The 26,889-nt window shown below is 36.7% G+C and overlaps 2 protein-coding genes across 4 annotated transcripts in view; one reads left to right on the forward strand and one right to left on the reverse strand.

Annotated features, from left to right (window-relative positions):
* Nucleotides 1-491, forward strand: part of CLDN10 (claudin 10) — a 53,933-nt gene extending 53,442 nt beyond the window's left edge. For all 3 annotated transcript variants that reach the window (XM_041423379.1, XM_041423378.1, XM_041423380.1), the window contains exon 5: nt 115-491. In XM_041423379.1, coding sequence (XP_041279313.1) covers nt 115-229 — 115 coding nt within the window. In that variant the 3' untranslated portion in view covers nt 230-491. The remainder of the gene's footprint in view (nt 1-114) is intronic.
* Nucleotides 492-1,346: 855 nt separating this feature from the next.
* DZIP1 (DAZ interacting zinc finger protein 1) overlaps nt 1,347-26,889 on the reverse strand; it is a 36,150-nt gene continuing 10,607 nt past the window's right edge. The window contains exons 7-19 of the mRNA XM_041423384.1: nt 26,158-26,295; nt 25,088-25,150; nt 23,714-23,854; nt 21,396-21,444; nt 20,051-20,110; nt 11,023-11,168; nt 10,540-10,735; nt 7,895-8,024; nt 7,666-7,716; nt 6,674-6,876; nt 6,198-6,328; nt 3,069-3,237; nt 1,347-2,333 (exon numbers count right to left, since the gene is read on the reverse strand). Of these exons, the coding sequence (XP_041279318.1) occupies nt 2,251-2,333; nt 3,069-3,237; nt 6,198-6,328; nt 6,674-6,876; nt 7,666-7,716; nt 7,895-8,024; nt 10,540-10,735; nt 11,023-11,168; nt 20,051-20,110; nt 21,396-21,444; nt 23,714-23,854; nt 25,088-25,150; nt 26,158-26,295 (1,560 nt within the window). The 3' untranslated portion in view covers nt 1,347-2,250. The remainder of the gene's footprint in view (nt 2,334-3,068; nt 3,238-6,197; nt 6,329-6,673; nt 6,877-7,665; nt 7,717-7,894; nt 8,025-10,539; nt 10,736-11,022; nt 11,169-20,050; nt 20,111-21,395; nt 21,445-23,713; nt 23,855-25,087; nt 25,151-26,157; nt 26,296-26,889) is intronic.

Below are 26,889 nucleotides of genomic sequence, written 5' to 3' on the forward strand. Positions count from 1 at the left end.
ATTTGTAGGTACATTCCCATACATTTCTCGTGGCTTTATTACTAGAATGCCTAGATGCAGAGATGTCACCTGTCTGTGGGAAGAGCTGTAAATGGTTGTTTCTTTTCTCTTCAGGAGGGGCTATGCCTATAACGGAGCCACATCTGTGATGTCTTCTCGTACAAAGGTGCACAACAGCATCCCTGACAAAACCCCACCCAAGCACTTTGACAAGAACGCTTATGTTTAGTTGCACTGTTGGAAGACTCAAAGCGTTTTTGAACTGATTTTGTACGTTTCATTCGGAGTGATTCCCCCCACCCCAAGCCCAATGTACTTACCACTAAGACAATGACTTTTAAAAATATTAACTTGCAGCTTTTTACATATTGATGTAAATTTTATTATATAATATTTTAAGATTGATGTTGGTATTGTAAAGTTTATACCTGGAAATCATGAGCTGATGGTGCATTCTTGAAAAAAAATAAACAAGGTATTTACTAATTCAGTTTGTCATGTCAGCTGCTTATGGGAATGGCATCACACACACTGTATTGGCATATTGCAGTTCAAAAATTCAGCTAGTGTTTTTTCTTTGTCTGTCCATGGAAATGTGATGACTTTGAGGAAGTATTTGTACAAGTCAATAAATGAGAAGAGATTAAAAATAATCACAAAATGCTTTCTAGAGTAAGTCCCTAAAATCAGACACAAACTCAGTTTTTTTGTGAAGTTTGAACTGATGGACCTGTGGAGTTTCAATAAAAGTTGGTTATTTTGGAACAACCATGTAAATATAAAAAACGAACAGTCCTACTTAATAATGGCACAGTATAGAAAAAGTTTTGTATCTGATATTATCTAAATTACATTAGAACTACAAAGTCAAGGTTCTTTTCGTTTTATGTTATTTTTGTACTTCATTTAAGTAGAAACACTACAGTATTTTTTTAAAGAAGGCAGCCAATATGGACAAAGCAGAAATGTCAAGTACTTCTGCAATGGCAGGTTAGTGCTTTCCTTACTGTGGCTTGACATTGTAATTTTTTTCCAGCTGTTGTCCTTATATGCTAAGAAAGACTGAACTCCAATACAAAAAAACCCACAACAAACCAACTTCCACATATAGGAGGCATTTAATAATGATTAGTTTTGGAGCTGAGGCTTTTTTCTTTTCATTTAGTGTTTATTGTAAACCATGGTAGAAACTTAATAGTTTAATACATGGACATATTTTCTCTAAAATGTTGACAATTTTATATAAAGTTCATGATAAAATATAAAAAATATGCATTAAAGATTGTATAAAGTAATACTCTGCAGTATATTCTGTTCATTGGTTAACAGGCTTTCTTGCAAGACCAGTTTCAATCTTTAATGTAAACATTAGAGGCAAAATCTTCACCTCAGAGAAATGAAAGAGACTTTCACCACTGAACTCATGAGAGTGTGCTGGTTTTGGCTGGGATAGAGGTAATTTTCTTCACCGTGGCTGGTATGGGGCTGTGTCTTGGATTTGTGCTGGACACAGAGTTGATAATAGGGATGTTTTTGGTATTGCTGAGCAGGGCTTGCACACAGCCTTTTCTGATTTTCATACCACCACATCGGCGAGGATTGGGGGTGCACGGGAGGTTTGGAGGGAACACAGGTGGGACAGGTGACTCAAACTGACCAAAGGGACATTCCAGACCATGTGAGATCATGCACAGTATATACAGTGTGGGAAGAAGGAGGAAGAGGAAGACATTTGGAGTGTCTTTTGTCTTCCCAAGCCACCATTACATGTGATGAGGCCCTGTTCTCCTGGGATGGCTGAACACCTGCTTGCCTGTGGGAGCAGTGAATTAATTCCTTGTTTTGCTTTGCCTGTGTGTGTGGCTTTTGCTTTCCCTGTCGAACTGCCTTGATCTCGACCCACAAATTTTCTCACTTTTACTCTTTCAAGTCTCTCCCCAGTTCCATAGGTGAGGGAGTGAATGACTGGCTGCATGGGGCTTGGCTGGGGTTAAACTGCCACAAAAAGAAAGAAGAATTACTTTGTTTCCAAATAGACATGGCCAGTAATGCATATGTAATATGCATATTACATGTGTAATCAATATTCTTTTTCAGAGTCAGACTGAAAGACACAAGAGCTCTGTAAACAGTATTCCTTGTTATTACAGGACCAATGAGAGAAGGTACTGGGAAACACTTGATATTTTCACCTGCCTTTTGAACACCAGCAGAACCCAAAAGCAGGACCTCCAATCAGGAATGGAACAATTATATGTCTGAAGAATCACTCCAGTCTGTTACAGTGACTAAGCTGCTTTTTAACGTGCTTGTATTATCAGCTTCATGAAGGCCTTTTAAAACAAACAGACAGAACAATTAATAGTTATTAATACTCTTTCAGGGATATTTTTACTTTGCCTATAAAACAAAATGACATGCTATGTGAGCAAACACCTGTGGACTTCAGGAAGCCCCAAACTGCAACCAGTAAGCAAATGACAAGTGTTGATAATATGTAGATTGTTTCTCTCACAGAAGATAAAGCACAGTACAAGAAGTCAGTGCCAATGTTACTTTCCCTTCAAAAACAACCAGAAGTATCTTTATGTGACTGACACAGCTTTAACCTTTACATACATTGAAATGTTAAGGTTAGAAATGACTATATAAATTATATGTAAGATTGAGGCTTTTGCTTTAGCATTAGCTCAAATATTTATCTCAGCCTGGTAAGTCAGTTAGATACCTTGAACAAACCTGAAATGTTATTATTCTCAAGAAAAAGGGGGTTCCCTTCTCCCTTAAATTCAGAAAGAAAAAAAAAAAAACTCAGATGATTAATTTTTAAGGTGATGTTGAAGTCTGATAATATTATGGTTTGAACTCTCAAATTTAAGTTGGTATCTCTGTGTATTTATGTGTGTGTGTGGTTTATGTACCACTAAGTATCATAAAAACGTGATAGCAAGAAACCAAACACAAAGGTTTTCTTGTTCTTCTCTTACAAAACACTATCTATTGAACAATGTGTAATACACTGTACTTAATCCTCCTCTAGGTGGGTCAGTCACTTGTGAATACGTTACCTTCCTCCTTTGGTGCACTTTTCTTGGGAAGGCCCCATGCATGTACCACAGATGCAGAATTTGGCTCATTTTTCTGAGCTGTCATTGCCTTCTGACCTCTGTCATTTTTCAGCAAAATGTCTTCTTCTACTGATGAAATATCCCAATCATCTTCATCAGCTTCTGTGAGCTAACAGGGATGAGAAAAAACAGGCATTTTTCCTTTGCCTATTCAAGCTGTGCTGAGTTCTTTCCTAAACTCAACAATGTGAAACTGCTAAAGAAGAATGCACTGGCACATGGCCTTTATTAAATCTATCATCACAGTTTTAAAATCCACATTAATTCAATTACGTAAATGATATTAATTCACTGTTATTGTTCCGAAACTAAAAGAGGTTTGTTTGGTTTTTTTTAAAGTCAGGAACTGCAAACATTTAAAGTTCTTCCAGATCTGTATCTGGCCTAAATGTCTGTTTTCAGGTATTATATGGCAGCCTTAAAAAAGGATTATCTTTTCTGGGATATTCCAATGAGATGAAAGTCCTTTAAGCATTAGAATGTAGATTACTTACATGAAAATAAAGATATGACATGCAAGATGACAGTTTACAAGCATTCTGTAGTCAAACTAGGCAAAAATATTGCAGTAAAGGCCTTTCCAATTTAAAACTAATTTATTTAAAGAGAAAATTCAATAATGAACATTTAAAAAACCACACAGTGCTCAAATTTTAAATATGCATTCTCCTCAAGACTCAGTGTCAGCATGTACAAACACATTTTAATTAAGTGGTGGATTTGTATACTAAGTTCACAAAATGAGAGTCAATTCAAACAGATTAACCTGAAGGCAATGAGTCCATGGTCCCTTTTACCTCATCTGCCTGAGAACTAAATATTTTCATTCAGCTTTAGCAAGAAGAGCTACAGAATTCCCCTATTTTTCATTCAAATATGGTTTGATGGATTTGAGCTATTTTTAGAGAGCTTAACTGTGGAAAGCAAACAATGTTTTCTCACAAAGCTAAAACTTTATTTCATTGGAGTCTCCAGTATTACAGTAAGGATCCAGATGGTGCTTCCATTGCACAGAAGGAAGGTTCAGATGCTATTGAAAGCAATGTAGGGTATGTATATGCTAGAGAAAAATCAACAAATATCAACATGTCGTGTGTCTCAAAAGTGGGTAAGAGACTGCAGTAATGCTTATCTTGCAACATAACTCCATTTTAACATTGCAAACTGTTTTTCAAAAACTGACAGGCCTCTTCAGTGTGCTGTATTATTAACATACCAGAATTCATTATTGCGCTGTTTCAAATTATCTGCATTTGGAGGGTGTGGTAATGGGAAAGTCAGTCACATATATTGAGAAATGCTGGAGGAAGAGTTTCCTCGAACATTCAAGAAGTCCCAAATGATTGTTAAAGTAAAAAATAGAGATAAACATGTCAAATTCAGACAGAATCCAGTTTTGATTAAGTGTAAATACATAGCACCAATCAAAACTGCTTAACAGTTTTATTAACTCAAAGACTTACATAAAGATGTCTACATTAAACATATAAATATGGGCATAAATATATGCATATAATTACCAAAGCATACAAGATGGTGCGTTCTTCTGTAAATATGGCAGAAAAAAAGTAGCAGTGCCTGCCCTGGTTTTGTAAGCTTATTCTGAACTCATCCGGTCCATACAGGATACATCAGGGACACAATGTATTCTAGGTTAATCATAGCAACAATATTTTTCATAAGATGATGGTAAGGCGTGGGAGGAAGAGATCTCAAAGATCATGCAGTTGAACTCCCCCTGTGATATCCAGGACACCTTCCACTAGACCAGGTTGCTCAAAGCCCCCTCCAACCTGACCTTGAACACTCCAGGAATGGGGTATCCACAGTTCCTTTGGGTAACCTGTTCCAGTGCCTCACCAACCTCACAGTAAAGAATTTCTCCTAATATCTAATTGAAACCTACTGTCTTCTCATTATAGTTTAATTTTCTGTCCAGAAGGACAAACAATTACAAAGAATTTGGAAGTAATGCTAGATAGAAAATTGCACTGTAATAATCATATCTACGTTGATAACTTTGAATCTGGTACAATTTGCAGCTCCCACACAGTCAATGGACAACTTAGGTGCCATCAATGGCAATTACAAGGACACAGGATAAACGTGATTATGCTACCCTCATGGCCAAAGTTGATTAGGACAATCACTCCTTTCCAGAAAATGAAACAGAAGTGTCACTGTTTCTGGGGGGAGTGATGAGTTTCACATTTAACTCACAATTAGGAAGCCCTAGGGTATCAGTTTTATTACAGATAAGAGGATTCTCAGTAATTATTATTTGCTAATTTAGTGAAACAATATTGTATTGAATGATGGAACTAGTAGCTGTCTGTCTACTTCAATCTAGTAACAACCACTCAAACTGAAATAAAATCACTACATGCTGTTGACTTCTCATTTGGAGTAATATTGTTCCTTTTAAAAACTGTTCAGGCAAAGACCCCAAATTGCTGCAAAATGGTTTACCAATTACAGAACTCTAAACTGAGGAGAAGACCAGGACCTTAGGAGCCTGAGGCATAAAGAATCCATTGTGTTAGTATTCTTCTGGTGAACACAGGCCATACTCAATGGACAGCAACAGATCTGATGTAGTCTGAAAGCAGTATATGATTGTGGATTGGTGCAGCTCATTAAAATGTATTTAAGAGACCCATATTAGATAAAGCTCTAGAAATAATGTTTTTAAATATTAGATAAGCAAATTCCTTTTTTCCTCCATCAAAACAAGACACTAGGAAAACAAGTAAAGGAGGACTCTCTATGCTGCTGGAATAGAAGATAAGAATGATGCCATGCCCAAACTTTGAGCTGCAGTGATCCAAACCAATCAAGGTATCAGATAAATAAGCAGTGGGGATGAAATAACTTGCCACTGGTCCCTTGCTAGAACTTTTCTATACACCAGTGCAGGTGTACTCAAAAATACTACTTTAGCTCTAATTCCAAAGCTGTCTTGGAGAATTAAGATTTTGTTGCATTAAGATGATTTCAGCATGAAAAAAAATTTAACATACATATGGTTCAATTATTGAATGTAATAATGCTGCATATTAAAAGTGATACCTTCGGTTCTTTCACTCCTTCTTTCTTTATAAATGCCTGTGCAACATTAATTCCTCCAGCTGGTTTGTTCTTACTTCCATGGTTAGAAAGACTCTCTCCAACTTGTTTGGTCAGTTTTTGAATAACTGTTCCTAAAATTCAGAAAAAAAATTAAATTGACAGTTTCCATTTGTAAGGAGGGACTTTACTGCAAACCCTCTAGAAATCTTCCCAAAGGAAAAATAAGTAAAAGATGTCTCTCTGAGACAAAGATTGTGTCTTTTCATGCATTTATACAGAAGAGCATGACACGCATCTCTAAGTAACACATTAACAGAAGCACATTAGCAAAAACATAAAGTGTTTACCTATATATATACACACACTCAAGGCCAGGTAGTCTGCCTTCACTATGTTTTCTAACACAGAAATATTACCATGAAATGCAAAATCATGCACAGCTGCTACAACATCCATATACAAATGCAGTGAAAAACCTTTAGAAGTTTTAGCAGGTGTTCCAGTTTCTTGAGGTCCATTTTCCTCCATCCCATCCCCACTGCTTTTGCCAAAGGGCTTCTGAAAGGCATGGACTATGCTGCTTGGTGGTTTTGACTGCTTTTGCAATGCCTCTGGTGTTACATAAGACTGTTTCATATCATCTTCATCAGCTTCTTCCTCTGAACTGAATGGTGGTGTTCTAAGGAAAACCACAGACAACATGAGCACTTACTGGGTTTCAGTGCATGCATCAACGCATACACGTTTAGGCTTCCTTGTATTTTCCTTTCCAATAATGTGCATTTTTCTTAGTGCAAAACAACAGAATCTCCCCTAAATTTTAACTATTTAAAAGAAAAAAAGTTAAAAGAAATCACACTGCTAATTGAATTCAGAAAGTTATTCCAAAATGCTCTCTTATACACACATGACTCTTTCATTTATGCAACCATCTTTACAAAACAAGAGACCAGTATAAAACAATTCTTGCCAGGCAAACACATGGGCTTTCATGGATCAGCAGGTAGAGCAAATTTCAGGGTCAAGGAATCTGTGCCACAGAAAGTCTCTTGTGACAACAGTTAGATGTGGGAATTTTTCAGTCCAGGAAGTGTCAAAGTAATGCACCTGATGAGAATGGAACACGGAATATTGTATTTCATTTTGGCTGCAGTATGAAAATATCAATAAACTAAAAAAAAAAATGTCCCCAAAGTCTCTAAATGCTATTAACACAGTCAGAAAAAGCATCTAAGAGAGAAACTAAAGGAAGTTAATGATCTTACTGAATATCTCTTTCTCAACCTGAAAGAAAAACATGCTATCTTTCAGGGATTATAAGAACACACTCCAATGGAGTAACACTTTAAACCAAAAAATGAAGTATGCAACCCAGACAGTGTTTATGAATTTAGCTTAATAATAGTTTTTGTGTGGCAAACATGTCAACAAAAATGTCATCTTGAAAAGGCAAGGCAACAAAACATACGTGATGCTAGATGTCTTTCTGGAAGCTCCACTTCCAATAATCTTCCTGGGTCTAAAAATAATGAGACAAGTTATTTCAAGACTGATAGCAAGCATAAAGCTTATATGGAAGTTTTGTGAATTCTTTCCTCAATTCTTACAATTGAAGAAATGTTCACATCAGCCACAAAAACCCAAACCCATAGGACTGTTACCTGAGGTTTGAGTATTTTTAGAATGGCATCTCTTACTTTGGTGTAGAACTGTAGTCAGGGATGACTGCTCTTTGTCCAGGTGGGCGGACAGCTGATGGAGACCACTTGGATGGTTTTTGAGGTGTGGCAAGCGAGGAAATTCCCAATGGGTTGAACATATGTTTTTCTACAAGAAAAGTTTTCTATGTCATTCATGCAATCAATGTTTGGTATTTTTCACATCTAATTTCTACAATTAAAGATGTCTCTGCTGCAGACTATAGTTTCACAAAAAAAAAAAAAAAAAGAAGAAAAAACTGCAATTCTTTTCTTCCAAGCAGTACAGAGTTACTATGGTTTGGGTTAAAAACTGTAGCAATTTGGAAGAAAATAAACCCCCTTGCTTTACAGCTGGTCCTCAGAGATCAGACACCTTTCAGAATTGAATCCTTGGCTATGCCAAGTGTTTTGACCCAGGAAATTAAGCTTGTGATTGCAATTGTGTTGTTAGTGCTATAAACAGCTATCCTGAAGTTAATGTTTATAAATATATATATATATATACACACACACACACACATAAATGTATGTACATATATATGTATGTATCTATACCTATATGTATACGTAATATGTGTGTATATATATTTCTGGCAATCCAAAAGAACCACATATTTTGATAGACTGGCTCTTTGGAATGTGACCAGACCTATGGTTAACAGACTGCTCATGCACCCGGTGTGGGGCCTGTGGTTACACTTTTGCAACACAGCGATACAATACCAGGTGGAGAAGGCCCTGTGGAGGTGTGCAGCAGAAAAGGGGAAGAATGGGTTAACAGCCTTAGGTTTAGACATTCCTACATCCAAGTGTCAAGGGCACAAAGGAGGTTAAGCTTCTCAGAGCCTGATAGATTAATGGAGCTGCTTTTGATACCTTGGGAAAATAGAGCACAGGTAGAATCTGTCTAGATTGGAAGAATTACAACAGTTAATGGAAACTTTCGGATATCGGTGCAAACATCCCTGGTTTCTCTATTATTGCCCATCCCTTGTACAGTTTGCTCAAAAAGGAAAACTCATGGGAGTGGACTGAGCAACACATGAAGCAGTTCCGGAGCTTGGTCCCACAACCCCGCCAGTGACCCTGTTACAGCAGAATGAGATTCTATTGACAACATGGTACTGCAGCCTGTTTCACAATGGCCCTGATGGACCAGAGAGATTCAGCCCAATTGCATTTAAAGAGACAAAACAGAGATATTCTGAGCTGGAAGAGGGATTTTAATCATTAGTCCAAGCAGTTAAACAAGTTGAGCCACTAAGGGATAACCTGTCTGGATAAACCCCAGTGAAAGCTGTATTGCTTTCCTTTTCTAGGAATGATACTGAGAATGATGCCAGCACATCTTCACTGAAGATGAAGTTAATAATCTGAGGACTGCTCATCCTTTTTGTAGAAGCAACTATTGCCATCATGACCCAAATTTGGTTCACACATTAACAAACTCGACCTGCAGGGTGGAGACCCTCACTTCTTCTATCTATGGAAGCTAATCAATATGGTAACTAGAGTACACTCTGTACCACACACACTTCTCACTTGTGAAATTTACTGTGGCAGCAAATATAAGGGAAGGAGATGAGGGCACTTTGCCCACTGAAATTAGAAAGGTAATCTCAATGCCACTGAATTTGAAAGGGAATTTTAGTCCTGGGAGCATCTAATCAATTTTACTTAGAATCTCGTTAAGAATACAGTAAGAAGGAAGATGAAGAGCATCAGTGGTCAGACTCCCTCTTCAGATGGTCACCCACAGCTAGAGGAATTTTCAATAAACTACTTCATCTTGTTGTTGCTATATTAATCCTGACTCTTTAATATGTTTTTCTTTGATAATAGACATGTATGTAAAAATCTGGGTAATGACCTATCAGAAACGTATGAGGTCTGGATGTGGAATAATGAAAGGTGAGGGGGAGAGGTATGAGCAATTGCTCTACAGAGACCCCCCAAAAAATCCATTAAACAGGTGTGATAGGGGCACCAAACTGAAGGGGTGTGACTGTAGTCACGGAGTGGATAATGTAAGAATGAGGCCTACGGCAATGAGATATATGATCAAGGAACTTCCAAGAGATATGCCACGAGATGTGTAGCTAAGGGATTATGTGGCCATGATGGCACGCTGAGGGGATAGTAGGTTACCAGGTGGAGGCTGGATGACCCTTATCATTGCAGTCAGCCAGGGAAGAGGGATTGAGGCTAAGGTGTTACTGTTGGCAAATCTGGGATCACAAAACGAGACCAGACTCAGACGGTGACCCACACTACTGGAACACCTGGGAACATGATCAGACTCAAAATGCTGAGTTGGTTAAAATCAAAAATTAAGCGCAGCCATACTCAGCCCTTCAGATCTGTAAGGACCAGCTGGAAAGCAAGGGGGTTCAATTTGCTGCCAAAGTGTTACACTTCCATCACAACACTGTGTATCTTGCCAGAGCTAAGATATTTGCTGTTAAACACCATGTCAAGAACCCTTTAAAGAAAACAGTTCAGTTGTCCATAACTATATAGAATATTGACACGGAAAAGCAGGAAAGCAGCTATATAGAAATGTCATCAAATAAAACTTTACACAGTAGTTTTAGAATGTAAGACAATGAAATAATGAAATAAGCCCCAAAATCCACTGTAACCTTCGCCAGGAAGCTGAGCACAGGAATCAGCTCTGCTAGAGGATAATGATTTCTCTTCAACCCGAAGGCCAACTTGACGTTCAAGGCGCTCTCGAATTCCGTGAATGGCGGGCTCTTGCCTTCCTTTGCGTTCTCTGGCATATTCAATGGCTCGCAAAATTTTATTTAAGCGATCACTTGATATTCCACGAACACCCTAAGGAAACAAATCATATTGTAAACTCTCTTTTATACTTCAGATATCACAAAGCTTGTAGAAAAATCACAGAAGGTGGTAACATTGCTCACAAGTGTAGCCATATCTGCCACAGCTGTAATTTGATGGCCATCCCCTCACGTTACTGGTTAAGGAATTACAAGTATTTAAAACACAGAAATTTAGCTTTGGATTTTATAGGTTGAGAACTGTAGTACAGGAGTGAAAGAGAACAGAAGAAAAGTGATACAAAGATTACTCTTATTTTAAATAATTCAATATCTTACTGCTTTAATTCCCAAGGATTCCAGCTTCTCCTCCAGAGCTTGCTCCAAAACAACTCGCAATTCTTTAGTTAAAGAAGGATCAGACTTCAGAGCATTTATTAAATAGTGCTTACTTCTGTCTGGTTTTAAATCAATTTTCTCAGTTTCTGAAATAAGAAGGAAAAACACTGTTAAGATATATTTTTAAAATCCACATTATATGAGACAATTAAAAACTGCACTGAAGCATGCATTCTTTAGAAGCAGCATAGACATATCGGTGCACTTTTTATCTACATGGAATTGTGTAATTTTCAAAATACTGAGCTAGCTTACAAAAGCCAGCTCGCTTGGAATCTGTACCTCAGCACCTTGTACTCACCATCACAAGTATCTTATTGCTCATGACAGAATCGCTGTAAAGATACAGCGCTGATTATTTGGCAACAAAGATCTTTACTTTTAGCATTGTACTTGAAAACTTCTGATAAAGAAAGACTGTCTTCTGATACTTAAGTTCTCTAAATGTGGTATTTCAAAGAAAAGCTGAATTCTAGCAGGAATCAGAACAAGAATACTACAAACTTTTTCTTAAGAAAATCTTGGAGCAACATGATGTTCTCTGATAAAATCACCTACTGAAATGAAATCTTTGCAAAGTTGTAACACTTTCAAAAGTCTTGGTAAAGACAAAACCTTGTTTGGGGCAGACTGTTTCACAGAAAATACATGATGGATAATAGCCATCTTCAAAAATCTTTCAAGGACAAAGTTCAGTGTTGTGTTTTCTTCTGTGCAAGTCTGTGACATCATACATACTTAAAAGCAGACAAAGAAGTTCCTATCTTTTCCCCTTGCTTTAAGTGTCAACAATGGCACTTATGTCAATAAAAAACTCTTATGCAAGCAATAAAGAATCATCTAGACAGATTCTTCCATCTAAAATGAAGACTGACATTTAAGTTAGGCCAAAGTATTATTGGGTCATACAGGAAAGTAAAGAAGCAAAACACACCCATTTAGAACCTGTCTGTAAACTGTCACTGGCAAGACAAAACTTTACGAATGCCACTTAAAGTAAATGAAGTGATAACCTGTGTAACCATGATGGCTGCTTCTGTCTGGCAGTGGTCAGCAAACCTGGCAAAGGGTATAAAACATTCCAGGAAAGCATGCTGTAAACCACACTCCCAACTCCCCTGAAGTAACAGGAAAATCTTGGGCAGGAGTTTGTCCCTTCCCAGTATGCCTTACAGGGCAGGAAAGACATCTGCCACCTAACAGACAAGGACAGGAATGAAGGCAAAATTCCATATTGTGACTTTCAAATATTATATTTTTAAACAAATGTGCCACTTTTTCTATTTGTAAACAACGACAGCTTATTAGAAAGCAGTTCCATTTACTTTTCATTTTTCTTTAAGGGAAAGACAAGCACCATAAAGAGGAGACAAAAAGCCTCAAGATGCACAAATGACATATTAGGCAGTTTTGAGAAACTGCCTTCCCATGGGGTCCTGTAAAGAACTATAGGTAATGAAAACTGAAAGAGAGTCCATCTGCCATACTATTAGATCTGTGTTGAAGAGGACATAATCAGGCTGAATCTCACCTGGTTTTGGGAACTGTGTGGACAATTGAGTCCCTGACAGAGATGACATTAAAACTGATTTATCTGGAGAACTGAGTCCTAGAAGAGGCAAACAATTGGTCTTGAGGAAACACAGAGCTATCTGACTATCCCCATTCAGGACAAGATGGCATTATGCAGTACAAAATCCTCCCAGAAAGCCATATATGAGACATTTTAAAACAGAAGGCTCCCCGGACCCTTCTGAAAATCCTATCTCTTTCCAGTGTTAATCCTTACAATAAATAGATACATTTAAACTAATTTTAAAATTCCTAATTACTAAATACTAATAGAGGTAACAAGACTACCCAGCATTATCCAAATTAATGACAATATTAATTCTTGCTAATTAACTCAAGCCAAATCCTCTTTGCCAGAGCAATTATTTAAGGAACTGTTTTCTTATTCATCCCCAAATACTAGATTTAACTTTTGAGACAAGGGACCTTACAACTGGTCCACTGTCTCAGCTCCCACATAATCCTAGAAAATTATGTTCTGAGCCAAGAATTTTCACACTCTCCCTTACAAATGACTGTCATCAAAACCAAAAAAATCTTGGTCTATCTTTTCAGACTGCATTCTTTCTTTTTCTCTTCTGCACTTCAGGCGATGCCTTTAGGCACAGCAGAAGAAACAAAGACAATCCATCAAGAGAGAAGACGGCAAGCAAGAGAAACAGCAGAAGGAACGGCAAAAATGCAAACAGTCTTTATTTCAGATTGTTCAGTCACTGCATTTTCCCTGGGGAAACCTCCCAACACACAGACGTATTCAAACAACGATTTTGTTTTCAAAACAAAATTATTCCTTTGAAATTTAAACTCACTGGTTGTAGGATTCAAGATTGATTTTGATTTTCACACACAGAAGAGATTTTTATTTGGTGTTTCACCTAAGGTGCTATTAGCTGCCCTCAGGAGAAGAACACCATGCAGGATGAACCGGTGCTTTCTGTTCTGTCATTGTAAATGTGGCCTTCTCCAAGGTCTCCTCAGAAGAGGCACAACAGCTGCCAATGCTGGGCTATGCAACTTTATTCTGAACTGCACACCCCTGGCTGGAGCTGTGGCTCCTTATGGGTAGGTGCAAGTCAGATTACTTGTAAAAGTATCCGTGATGCATTCATGAAAGCTGGCAGCTCCAACCTCCACCACCAACTTCTTTCCACCTGAACTCTTTATCCTCTTATGCAAAGTTTAAAAAGGGAGTGAGCTCATATTGCAATAGTGTCAGCACCAAAAATTTTCTAGTCAGGGGTTTTTCCCCATCATTTGTGCTCTGCTTAGTTTAAATCCCTTTAGACATACGGAATGTGGCTGCTTTAAAGAAATTAGCCAGATTTTCAAAAAAACATTGAACTTGGATAAGGAAATCATAATATTTATAAGCAATAGCAAACAAGAGATTGACACAAGCAATATTCCCACCCAAATCACACAAATATAATGAAATACAATGAAAAATACTGCAGGTATCAAGTAATATTTTTTGTTTTCAAGAAACACATGCCAGCATATTTTGAGCTGAATTAATCATTACCTTTTTCCTCTTCTGAAAGCTCCTCTATGGGCTCCAGCATATGCACCAAGGGTGCCTGCTCTAACAATGAGGAAGAACAGGAACACCAGACAAAAAGGACAGAAAAAGGTCAAGGTCCAGAGAGGGAAAGTCAGAAAAAAACCCACCACACTGATATCAACTTTCTTGATTGCTGACAACCTGCTTAACCATCACAAACCCACTGCAAGATGACTCTTCACTGCCTTGGGGGTACATTTTTGTAGAGGAGACCCTAATACAATAGTCACTTCAGGAGTGATTCTGCTGTCGAAACATAGGTGTATGGTGTCATCCCAGATACATCAGAGTTTTAAGCCATCTGTGCAAGGTTGACTGATACACCACACAACTTCTGGAATGGCACCAGGTAGGCCAGGTAGGTAGTTTTAGACATCTACAATGACAGGGTCACCCAGGATTACATAAATCAATATTGAAGTTCATTTCTTCTAAGAAGAAAATTTTCAAGATGCATTTTAAAATGTTGTTTATGTCCAATTTTATACTAAAAGTTTAAAAAAGACAAGTGAAATGGACAAAGTAAACCTCAAAAATATATGGAAAAATATATGAACTCATTATTCCAGAGAATTATTGAGTTATTAAGTACTGAGTCCATATGTGCAAGACAGAGAATTAACATATGTGTGTATATATATATATATACACATATATACATGAGATAATTCCCAATAAACTAATTTTAAAAATCTTCAATCACTCCAGTTGAGTAAGATTCTGTATTATCATGTGTTTTAAAGAATTATTGAAATGTCTGTGCTGCAAACAGCTTCCTAAACACACTGAATTTATCATTCTATAGGCTGTCAGGTACAACTTGCTTAACAAAAAATAAAGTCAGACTACAGTTTATTTACAACTTTATAAACTTTTAAGACATGCTTGAAAATTATTATATGTAGACCAATTCAGGTTTTTAAAATGTTAATATTCACCTTCTACTAATTGCTATCAATAAAAACTAGAGCTTGAGTGTCTTGTAGGGTTTACAATAAAAACAGGTATGCAAATGGTACTTTCAGCATTATTACTTACAGGCATTATAAGAGAAAACAATTTATTGGTCAATATTTTGGGCCTACATGCATTTTCCCATCCTTCACAAAAAACCTCTTGTGCTATAAATGGTTGTTATGCTCTATGGGTAGAAGGGGAGGAGTGATGCTGCATGAAGATGTTCTTTGGCATTTCTTGTACACCAGGTACAAACATGGATGCCCTGTGACAGGTAATCTCAGTGAAATGAGCATTTGGGGCTAAGTGTCACTGCCACATCTCCAGTATTCCCCAAGTAAAGCGGATTAAATCTGATGGCATAAATGCTTGGGTATGGGAGCTGGTCTCTCCATGTTTTCCATGCCTGTGGTGATAGTATTCAGCTTCTCACCTGCTTTTCCAAGCCAATTACGAGACTTAAGTTTTGCTCCCACAGAACTTGCACTAAATAAGAAGTTTTAAAAAAATGCTTCTTGTACCATCACAAGTCATTAACAAGATGTAAATACCAAGGTATCTCAGGAGAACATTTAAAAGCAAAACTCTGAGAGACAAATGGGTTTCTGATCTTTCAGTCTCTAAGGCTCTAAAATTTACCAGTTGCCAGAGCATTCCTGGGCACTGGAACATGATCCTCCACACTACTGCTCCTGGCACACTGCTGCCCTTCACCAACTAAGATCCTCCAAAACAGTATTCAGACACAGTTTGGAATCATTCCCAAAAGCCTGAAATGTGTCTATATAGAAGGACAGAGCCTGAAGCACAGATGAAATGTTCTAGGAAGATTTAATTAAGCTGCATGGGCACTGAGGCCTCTGAGTTTCTTGGCTGGACTTACCAATCAGTAAGGCACTTGCTGTGTATTTGGATTTAATCTACGCTTGTTTTACCTGTACTTTACTCAAATGCTCTCTGCTTAAAGGGGCTGACTCAAGCCCTTGCCAAGTGACTTAATGTAACAGGAAAATCCCAGTTCCCCAGAACTCAGACCTGAAAATGGTCTGCTGATCAGGCATAAAGGTATATGCTTCTCTTCCTCAGCGTACCAGAAACAGAGGAAATGGAAAAACGGGAATTACTAAGAACAGTTGCAAGAGCAGACCCAAAATGCATTACTGTTATGTGTAATACTGTTCACTGCATGGTAACAGAAGAGATCAAGAGCTGAGGCAGGAGGGAGTGAAACACCTGAAAACACCAACTGCCCTTACGTAAACAAGCCTTTTCCTTCTCTTCACTGTACACATATTCTAAGAGTTATCTATTAAACATCACAATGGAATCATATTTAAGTAAAACCATTACTCTGGTTTATAGACAGGTGTCTATAAGCTCCCCCTTAAGGAGTCTTCTCCTTATGTTTACCAGAGATGGGCTTCTTCTGGCCATCTGATCATCAAATATTAATTCTAGCTATCATTAAGGCCAGCAGAGGTGTGTCTATCATCCCATGTCTTCCAGAGTATCTCTTCTGCCAGCTAGTATGTGTGGAGACACAGATGAGATGTATCAAAAGTACAGGTTACCTTAATTTCTTAGTGGATAATTATACTGCTGAAAAATTATGTGCTCAGCATACTTTAAGAAACAATTAAATACCTGTTTTAAAGAGTATTTGAAGACAATTTATACACAGGCAGAACAGGAAAATATATTTAACAATAATGAATTATGCAGGCTATGTATGTTTCATGTATATCATATATTATTTGTCTGTTCTTATCTACAAGTTAAAAACATTTTGGCAGTACTATTGGAAAAGTAGTCTTCTGAACAACATTTAAAGAAGAAATCCCATCTATTTATGTTGAAATATGAAATGATAAAAAACTTTTAGCCTGAACAGAAGCAATAAAATTATCTATAGTGTAGTGTCATCTACTGTAAGCACTTTGCACTTGCAATGTAACAACCTAGTAAAATATGCAAAATGTAAGTCATGGCTACACTTATTTCATGCTCCTTTAATTTATACTCAAATTACACATACAAAGAGCTGCCAGACCTAATCTGTGATACCTGTAATTTGTTTTTCAATTAATGTACTTCATATATTTTTTCTCCTAACTGATCAACAGAAAGCCACATACTTTACATAAGCAGCAGAAATATTAATTTTAAACCAGTATTCCTAAGTGCAATTTTTTTTGAGACTTACCTGAGGCCCCTAAGTTAGAAGCCCAGTCACCTCAGACTCCTTCTACAGTCATTGAAGGGACACAGGCAACTTCAAAGAGCATTCAGATCTTAGTTCAGCTGAACCAAAATCTGAAGGTGCCCCTTTTCTCTGTTTACTGTCTAGAAAGAGTAAGTACTTTAACCAAATTCTCCACAGACGCTTCAGCAATGTCCCTAGCGATAGCAGGGCCTTGGTGTCCACACCATGTTTGTAGACTGAGACATAAGTTTTTGTGAACAATCTGATTGGTAGCTTTGCTTTTTAACTAGTCTTCAATTCCATCTAGTATTATTGACCTAACAAAGACTAAATATTGAACAAGTTTCTAGAGTAATACAGAAATCAAAGCCTAATTTTAAAACATCATTTTAAAAAATAAATTGTAATTAATCTGTTGCCTTTTTGTGAGACTGAAGTAATCTCTAAAAGTAAGACCTAAGTTATATCTGCCCAAAACCCTACGGGTAGCTCAGAAATGGATAGAAGAATGTTCTGACAGGATGGCATTCAAGGAGCTCTACTAGCTCTTACAAGAAGTCAGGAATATTAACACATAAACACCAGACTAACATAGTCATTCTCCTACTTCCCACCTAGGATAACTCACACTTGCAACTTGGGTATCTTTTCATAACACAGATTTAAGATGTGCAGAATGAATACTAGGATGCAAAAGCATCTGAGTGGCTTTAAAAAGTGTACTTAAGTTCACATCAGAGAGCCTTTTCTAGAATTAATTTTTTTAAAAATGAAGATATTTTATATGCAGGCAGTTATAAGATGATCTGTGCTAAATAAATTTGTCTACAGAAGTTACCAGGAAGTGCTTTCCTTTTCATAAAGGCATGAGATGCAGCCATGATGTCTTAATTCAGTAAGTCAATCCCTTGAGGAGTCCTGAAAACTTCGGGAAAGACACCATAACTTCTGCTAACCTCCAGAAAATTAGGTAAGGCAAGTTTAAAAAACAATCCAGAAGGGAAGAAAGGGGACAGACAGAGAGACCTGCAGAGATAAATAAAATAGTAATCAGCAATCTGAAGGGAACACCTTCTTTGAGGTTTCATAATAAACTGATGGTGAATCTTTTGTGTATCAATGGCAGGAATAGCCTTTTCTATCTCGAGAAGTTTCACAAGATGTCACAAACTTCATATTTGAAGCAGCAAGAAATTATGAAAGTTCTGAATGAGCTGATTTGAATTGTCAGAGTACAAAAAATACTAATGTTCACAGGACTGTTTCTCAGGAGCTGTGCTCAGTACAAATGAAAGCAAATGCACAAAGGAACTAATCCTTGACAAACTTAGTGGGTAAGTCTTTAGCAGCAATAATCTTCATAAAACTTTAAATCTTAAATTCAGGGCAATTGCTAAACTACATGCTGTGAGACTTCTTAGTCAGAACCAGAACACTGTTTTGGTGTAATGAGGCTGGCTTAAATAAAAAAGAATTAATTGTTCAAAATGCTATTCCTAATTCTCTATACTTCATATGCTATTATTTTTGTCTACACAATATTCATCCATATAGTTTAGCTTAGAAAGCTACCAGCAATGAACTACCAAACCTTGCATAGTTTAGAAAGAAATCTCTGTATTATTCAAATAATGTTGCCATATAATAATTAGCAATAATACAATCAGTTTTCCTTTTTCAACTAATTCTTGTCATAACACATAGTTGAAAATGAGCACTACATGAGTTTTTCATTCCCCATCAAGTTAGTTTAAAGCTTGATGCATAATGCCCTTTCTCCACAGAGGCATTTTCAGAACTTTTTGTATTTGATGAAAAAGAAAAATTATCTACATTTTTCACAGACAAATTCCACTTAAGTCTCCCTGTGACAGGCTTAAAAACTAAGAGAAATAATTAGAAAAAAACCCATTATTTAACTATAATTCAAATCAATAAATGTTAAAAATTTTAAACATTTTGCCTGCTTGTTTTTCATTACTTAAAAGGAAAATAAAGAATTAGTTGATCACAGAATATTGGTATAGCAACAGTCTCCATTAATTTGCATACTGATTAAAAAAACAAAACTATTTTCACAAAGTACAAAACAATGTAAACATAGCTCCCTTGCTCCCCTCCACTTCTAAAGGATACCACAGAGCCACAAGTTAAAATACCTAAATAATGATCTATATATAACCACAGGTATACTCTGGAAGAACTAGGACAGGATAACTGTCTATTTTGATTGTTACTTCTGTATTTTTACTCCTTGCCATTTGAAATCACATGGAAAATACAGTATTTCAAGACTTCCAAACAAACATCTCCACGTTTCCCTATACAAATTCCAGCAGATGCATGTACCTATCCAGAATATGCATATAATGTGCCTATCCAGTATAAGCATATTTTCCATTAGAAAACACAAATTTGTTCCTCAATAAATTTCATCTGAGTCAATAATATAACTATTCTAGGAAATATTCTCAGATCATTTAAATTTGTTTTTCATTTATTCTTTTCAGTAGTGCATCCTTATAATTATTTCACAGAAGTTCTCAACTCTGACATAGAAATTATGTCCCTTCTATATAACTACTCTTATACCTATGATTTGACAAGCAACATATCTGAAAAGAGCAAGGGTTAGATTTGAAAGTACTGGATCTGGACCTATCAAAAAAACTTACCAGGTGGGGGAACTGATGGACTTGGTTTAGGTTCTTGAAGACGCTCTACAGGAATGTTCACTAAAATAACATAATAGTAAAAAAATTAATAAAGTTGTACTATTGTAAACAGTAGCAGACAAATAGAGATTCTTAAATATATCAATATTTAATCATATTTATAAATCAGTTATTTTTTTACATTAATGGGCAAAAAATAAACAAAACATTTACAAAGTAAAAACCGTTCCTTCACAACATAAAAGTACATTTTTAACACTTCTAGAATCAGGAAAAGAAACGACTAACTAAATCATCACTGGACTAGAATGTGATCATTTTTTTGGTCATGAGCACATGCTGCCTTTGTGTCATAGAGAAGAAGTCTTGGCCCAAAGCTACTTAGTCAAGACCAGCCTGACCAGGGCTTGTATTCCCCAGAGAGGATCTGCAGCATCCACAAGTGACATCACTGAGTACAAACACTCATACATCTATGGATCATGTATATGGTGTAGCCTTGGAGTGAATTAGCACTTCAATCCTACATTCCTCAGATCAGCTTGGGGCTAGGAGCAAATCTGCCTGTGTGCCATGGATGTTTACTTGTGTGTGCTTGAGTGTGAATGAATCTGACCAGCTACAGCAGAAAAGCCACATGGCCATGCTCTTACTAAGCCTTCCGCAATCTGAACCTACTCCCTGCTCTTTGACTCAGTTCAAGCCAGTGTCTTGTTAATACAGCAAAATGGTTTCCAAACTGGGATCAGAATTAATTAATCAGTCATCACCTATTGCAACAAACTTACTTCAAGTCACTGCAACTGCAGCATTAACCATATGGGTGTTTGTAGTGCAGGACAATATCCTGAAACACTATTATCAGGTTTAGCTATTTGTAATAGACTTCAGATGTTAAAGTATTACACAGACAAAAATATAAGAAGTTCTTTGAACGTCTGTGTCTTAACTGACAAATTAATAGTTTTGTCTATTCTTTCAGTATTTGTCCTTTTGTGAGTTCTGCAGCCTTAGGATAGTCAAGCATGAAAAAAAAAAAAAATCAATCAAAATTGTACTTCATAAAGTAAATCTGGAAGTGTTTTACATAATACAAAATAGAGTTGTTCTATTTCACATCTCTACTCAAGCAACCAACTTTGTGCATTAGAAGTCCTTACAGCTACAAAGCATGATCTTTGTAAATTGTGGCATAGAAACAGGTAGGTACACTATGAAAAACAAATACATTTCCAGTACTAATTTTTATTCAGTATTTTATTAGTCAAGTTGATGTCTATATTTGTTTCAGTCAGGCTGCAGAAATCAGAAACTAAGTCTGTTTTTTCTTACAGTTTGTACTCACCATCATATGTTTTAACACTTGGAGCTGGTTTCATGGACAATTCTTTTATCTAAAGGAGAAAAGAACAGATATAAATGTAAACGATCAATATTGAATGTGATATGTGAATATGTGAATGAACATTTAGCATGAAATACCTAGTTTCAGTACTATTCCATGAGAGAAATTATTGGTTATGGTTTAAAATACTACTTCTGTGCCCAATATATATTTTGTTCATGCTTAATGAATGTTTTTGTGTTGTCTTAACGTGCACTCATGTTTTGTACATCCTGCTATTGCAAGTTATAAAGTCAAATGAGAGCAGACTTAGGGGCCACTTCAGTACTTAAGAGTTTCAATACTTTCCTCCTCAGCAATTCATACATTTTGCAAGCCTGGTTTCCACTACAGGGCAACACTGGAGTGTTTAATTACACATTGATTTTAAATGCATGAACAGATCTCCTCTCTGCTTTACAGGTTTATCTATTTGACACCCCAGGACAAGCAGTGAACTAAAAGAGTAATGGAAACACGCTGTCTGTAACATGATCTAAATAAAACAGGAAACTTGTGAATCCTATATCACTAAAACAATGTTCTGCACTCCAGTTCCCCAAAGAGAAGAACACAATTCATTCAAACACATAGCCACTGTCAGATGGAGCTGGCACAAGATACTGGACCCTGATCCTCTTTTATTTATCAGTTTGGTTATAGCCAGTAGTGCTCTAGGCACTGTCCATTAAATTTGGATTCTGTGAAAGTGTTAGCTATTTCTCAAGCCTTTCTATTTACCAGGGACTGAGAATGCAGATCTGCACAACTGTATTTCACAAACACCAAACCTGGACTCCTCTGAAGCTATTATACATCTGTGGTCATACTGTTATCTTTCCAAAGGTCATTTTATTGAAGGAAATTCATCTATGATTGTCCTGCATTTCTCCAGCTATAAAATTTGTGAAGGTGGAGATGTAAAAGCTATTATTTGTCTTTTCATTCTTTAAGCATTCAAGTATAGGTTTAACATTAATCTCAAGCAAAATGTGTAAAATCAGATTTACAAAGAATGCACCATCTAGAGGAATAGGCCACGTAATCATGCCGTAGTCTAAACTCCAGACTATCCAGATCTTCCCCCACCAACCACCTCTAAAAATCCATAGTTATGTCTCAACAAAACTTTATTTTAGGCAAAACCAATTCATTTCCAAACATAGAATCATAGACTATCTCACACTGGATGGGACCTACAAGGATCAAGTCCAATTCCCTCATTGGACTACCTAAAACTTAAACCTAAGTTTAAGTTGTCCAGACGCTCCAAAAGCTCTGACAGGCTTAGTGCCACGATCACATCCCTGGGGAGCCTGTTCCAGTGCCCAACCACCCTGGTGAAGAACCCTTTCTTAATGTCCAAGCTGAACCTCCCCAGCTTCATTCCATTTCCTTGTGTCCTATCACTGATCACCAGAGAGGTCAGAACCTCCTCCTCCACTGCTTCTCTTGAGGCTGTGATGAGATCACCTCTCAGCCTTCTCTTCTCCAAGCTGAACAAGCCAAGTAACAACAGCTGCTCCTCCTAAAATGCCCTCAAGACCTTTGATCATCTTGCTTGCTCTCCTCTGGATGTGCTGAAATAGTCTGGTGCCCTTCTTGTACAGAAGCACCCGAAATTGCACACAGGACTTGAGGTGAGGCAGCACCAGCACAGAGCAGAGCAGAACAATCCCCTCCCCTCAATCAGCTGAAGATGCTGTGCCTGATGCACCCCAGGACATGGCTGGCCCTCGTGGCTGCCAGGGCACTGCTGACTCACATTCAACTTGACATCATCTCAAACCCCCAGATCTCTTTCTGCAGGACTTCTCTCCAGCCTCTTGTTCCCATATGTGGGTATAACCAGGGTTACCCCATCTCAGGTGGAGAATCTGGCACTTGGTCTTGTTACATTTCACGTGGTAATATTTTAAATAATTATTCTCACAGTAATGAATATGATACTTTATTTTTAGTGTGAGAAGTAATGTGTTTTCAGATTTCAAATCAAAGATCCAGTTAGGATTAAATCCTTTTCACCATCAAAAATTTTTGGTTTATTTTTGCCTTTCTTTATCAAAGTGTTTTAATTCCTGGTACATTCCTGTGTCTCTTTTCCAGATCTATTCTTATTTATCAACATAATTTCCAAAGTGTAACCAAAACACTCCAGCAATACTACTACAAACTGCGAATACTGAATATGCAGTCAGAGAAATATCAAAACCCAAATGCTAGTATTGTGTTCCTCTGTGTCCTGTGCTTTCTGAAACAGAGTGTTTCCCAAAACAGACCTGCTTCTTCTGACTAATAATCAGATCGTTCTGCTCCTGAAGCCTCTTCTCCAATTCTTCTATCCTCTTCCTGTAAAAGATGTTATTTCTGTTCAGGTCTTCCCTCGCTGATGTTTTGGTGTTCTCAACCTCTGACCGTAGCTAGAAAGTGATCAGAAGAAAAGCAACATCATAAATATATTAACACTATATAAAATATTTTCATGCTATAAAGTCTAAACAAGCAAGTGGCATGCTTAGATATTTTAACATTTTTTTTCTCAGCAAAAACCTGATGTCTTCTGTGACTGCACTAGGACTTGTACATATCTGGATCACTTTTGAATTACACAAGAAAGACTAGCTAAATCTCAATATAAAGAAGAGGACATACAAACACATTGCTGAGATTGCCTAAAAATAAGATTGCAGGAAAAAGCGTATAGATCTATAAAAATGTTTTAATTATAAATAGTGTCCAGCAACGATACTTTAAGGACGTGATTTATTAATTTGTATAATAAACCTAGTATATTACCTCCAAATGTGGAAGAAAGGGAACATTATTTAGATACACCATCCCAAAAGTAATACTTACATTACTTCTCCCTTATTCTATTCTTGCACTGTATGTGGGTGTATCTTTAACTACATCCTTTTTGGGGACCGTTCCATGGTTCATCCCCAATGTTTTCTTGCCAGAGGAGGAGAAGCATTGGTCAGACCACTATGATCTGCTCAGTTCTTACATGGTCACGCAGATGAAAAGAAAATGAAAGGAAAAGAAGCAAGAGAAACAAAGCAGCAAAGAGATTAAAAAGAAATGCAGATGTAAAAAGAAATCTGAGGAATAAGGCTTTGTATAGTAAAATATATAAACTGATGCAAAATAAAATCCCATGGTGTTTTCTCCTGGAAAAGCTGAATAGATTCTGCATTAGAAAGCTACAACAGAAAAAGCAATAGAGAAGTGATAGGAAGGAGAAAAAAAAGACTGAGACATATGCCATAGATCCATGGTAGCAGCAGGTACAGGGTGGATGAAAGCTACATGTTGGCAAGTCATATATCAACTATTCAGCCACATAACATTGAAAATACTGTATAATACAGTGCTCACAGAACAAGCTGTAAGCTCTTCAAAAGACAGATACAGTTTCAGTTTTCTGTCAGATTCTAAAATGATAAATTCATTTTCAACCCTGGCTTTAACTGAAACACCAAGATCCTAACTTAGCAGAAACACAGAGATGATAAATACAGCTAAGAGGACACACCGTTATAAACTCTTGATATCTGGCAGACGTACTAGAGCATATCAAGAACTACTGAAAGAGTAAATTAAAAAAAAAAAAAAGTCTCCTTTAGGTGTAAGTGGTCTGCTGTGCCTCTTACCAGGGATGTTTCTGTCTCATGGTCACGACACTTGGCTTGCATACAAGACACCCACTTTTTTTCCTGCATAGAGGAAATCCATGTTAATTCTTGTTCAACAACACATCCAGTTTGATATATGCAGCTTTGTTTCTTGTTAAGAGCACATGAGCATTTATTTGGTACATTTAGCTTCATTTTTCTAAATAAAGCATAAATACCAGAAAGACGACAGATTTGATGAAATTTGAGTAACCCAGTATTTAATGCCTAGAACAGCTGATTTATACATCTGAGTGTGGTTTTCTTACCAATCACTCCAGAAACTGTATTTTCTCTCTGATTTGTATATGCAGTCACAGTGAGTGAGAAATACACAAGCATTTTGATACATCTCTGTGTATTAACAAAAAGAGTAGTAAGAGTAGGGAGTTTTCCCTCTAAAGAATGTAATTTTGAGCACTCATTAACAATGTATTTTGCATAATAATGACAACACTCCAGAATTAGCATAGGAGTTTTACAGTGAGGCCAATTTTCTTTGATGAAATAAAAAAAAACCCTAAAAGCAAAACTAAGTTTTGCACACCTCTGTACAGAGGTGATCAAACTTCTGTATAACACCAGCAGTAAACAAAGGCCTTCACATCCCAAAAACCATGAGAGAAAATGAAAGGCACAGGTTGGAAAATCCTGTCAGAAAGTTTCCTAATTTTCTTTTTCATTTTGGGTAATGGAATATTCCAATTTTTCTGTAAGTGGCATCATGGATGAGCAAACATAAATGTTTTATTAGAGCCTTCTGGAATTGAACTGCCACCACACTTGGCAAAGACAGAGATACTTAATCTTAAAGAGTAACAGAATATCAATAAATAAGCAAGAATTACTTAATTTATAAAAGATAAAGAAAATAAATCCTTGTTTGCTGTTATACAGATAGTATTAAATAGTATTAAATCTTTAAAACCAGCTATTTTTGGCATTAAAAATAATGAAAATTTTACTCAGGGATTTCATATCCTACTCAGAGATGAAGAAAAAGAAAGCAAGTAATCTGTCAAAAGCAATACATTAAGTTACAGTGTTACCTGTTTTTCCAGAAGTTTAACCACATATGGATGATCCTGAAGATGATGGGGTTTCTCCTCTGTAAACTCATGGCTGTCTTTCAGTGTTCCTAAATTGGACTTTTGTTGCATATTGGACTTTTGTAATTCTAACAGTTGCTAATAGGAGGGAGGAGGAATACAAAATTTTCTTTAAACACAGTTATGCAGAGATTGCATCAGATACTTCTCCTATTTCATGTGAGGTCAGCATTTATCAAATTTCACGTAATCAATAATATCTACATCTAAAATAAATATTACTTGCAAAAGTACACAGGACCTAGCAGCTACAAAATATAAGCTGCTCTGGTAATGCCATGCAGATTTGATTTCTATCCCCACCATACTTTTATGATTCTCTTGCTAGTGAGCATTTCCAAAGCATGTATTAAAAACAAATTAATTCTGTCAGGACTGTAATGCAGAGGTTGGTGTCCTCCACAACACTTATGAAAATATTAACATAAGGATTTCTAACATGCAGCAGCCACAACAATATCTACTAACATATAAACAGGCATTCAAAGGCTGAGGAGTACAGGAAAAAACTGACATAACTGCTGAAGGGATCATTGATTCATACAAGGCATTTCTTTAAATAAAAAAACCCACAACCTGAAATTATGTTAATAAAATACCTGTATAGAAAAATACAATTATATCTACCATTCAGTCATTATTTTTAAGAGTTCTGTAGGAGGAGCTTTATAA

Source organism: Onychostruthus taczanowskii, unplaced genomic scaffold, assembly GCF_017590055.1.
Source record: "Onychostruthus taczanowskii isolate IOZ18803 unplaced genomic scaffold, ASM1759005v1 scaffold77, whole genome shotgun sequence".
NCBI lineage: Eukaryota > Metazoa > Chordata > Aves > Passeriformes > Passeridae > Onychostruthus > Onychostruthus taczanowskii.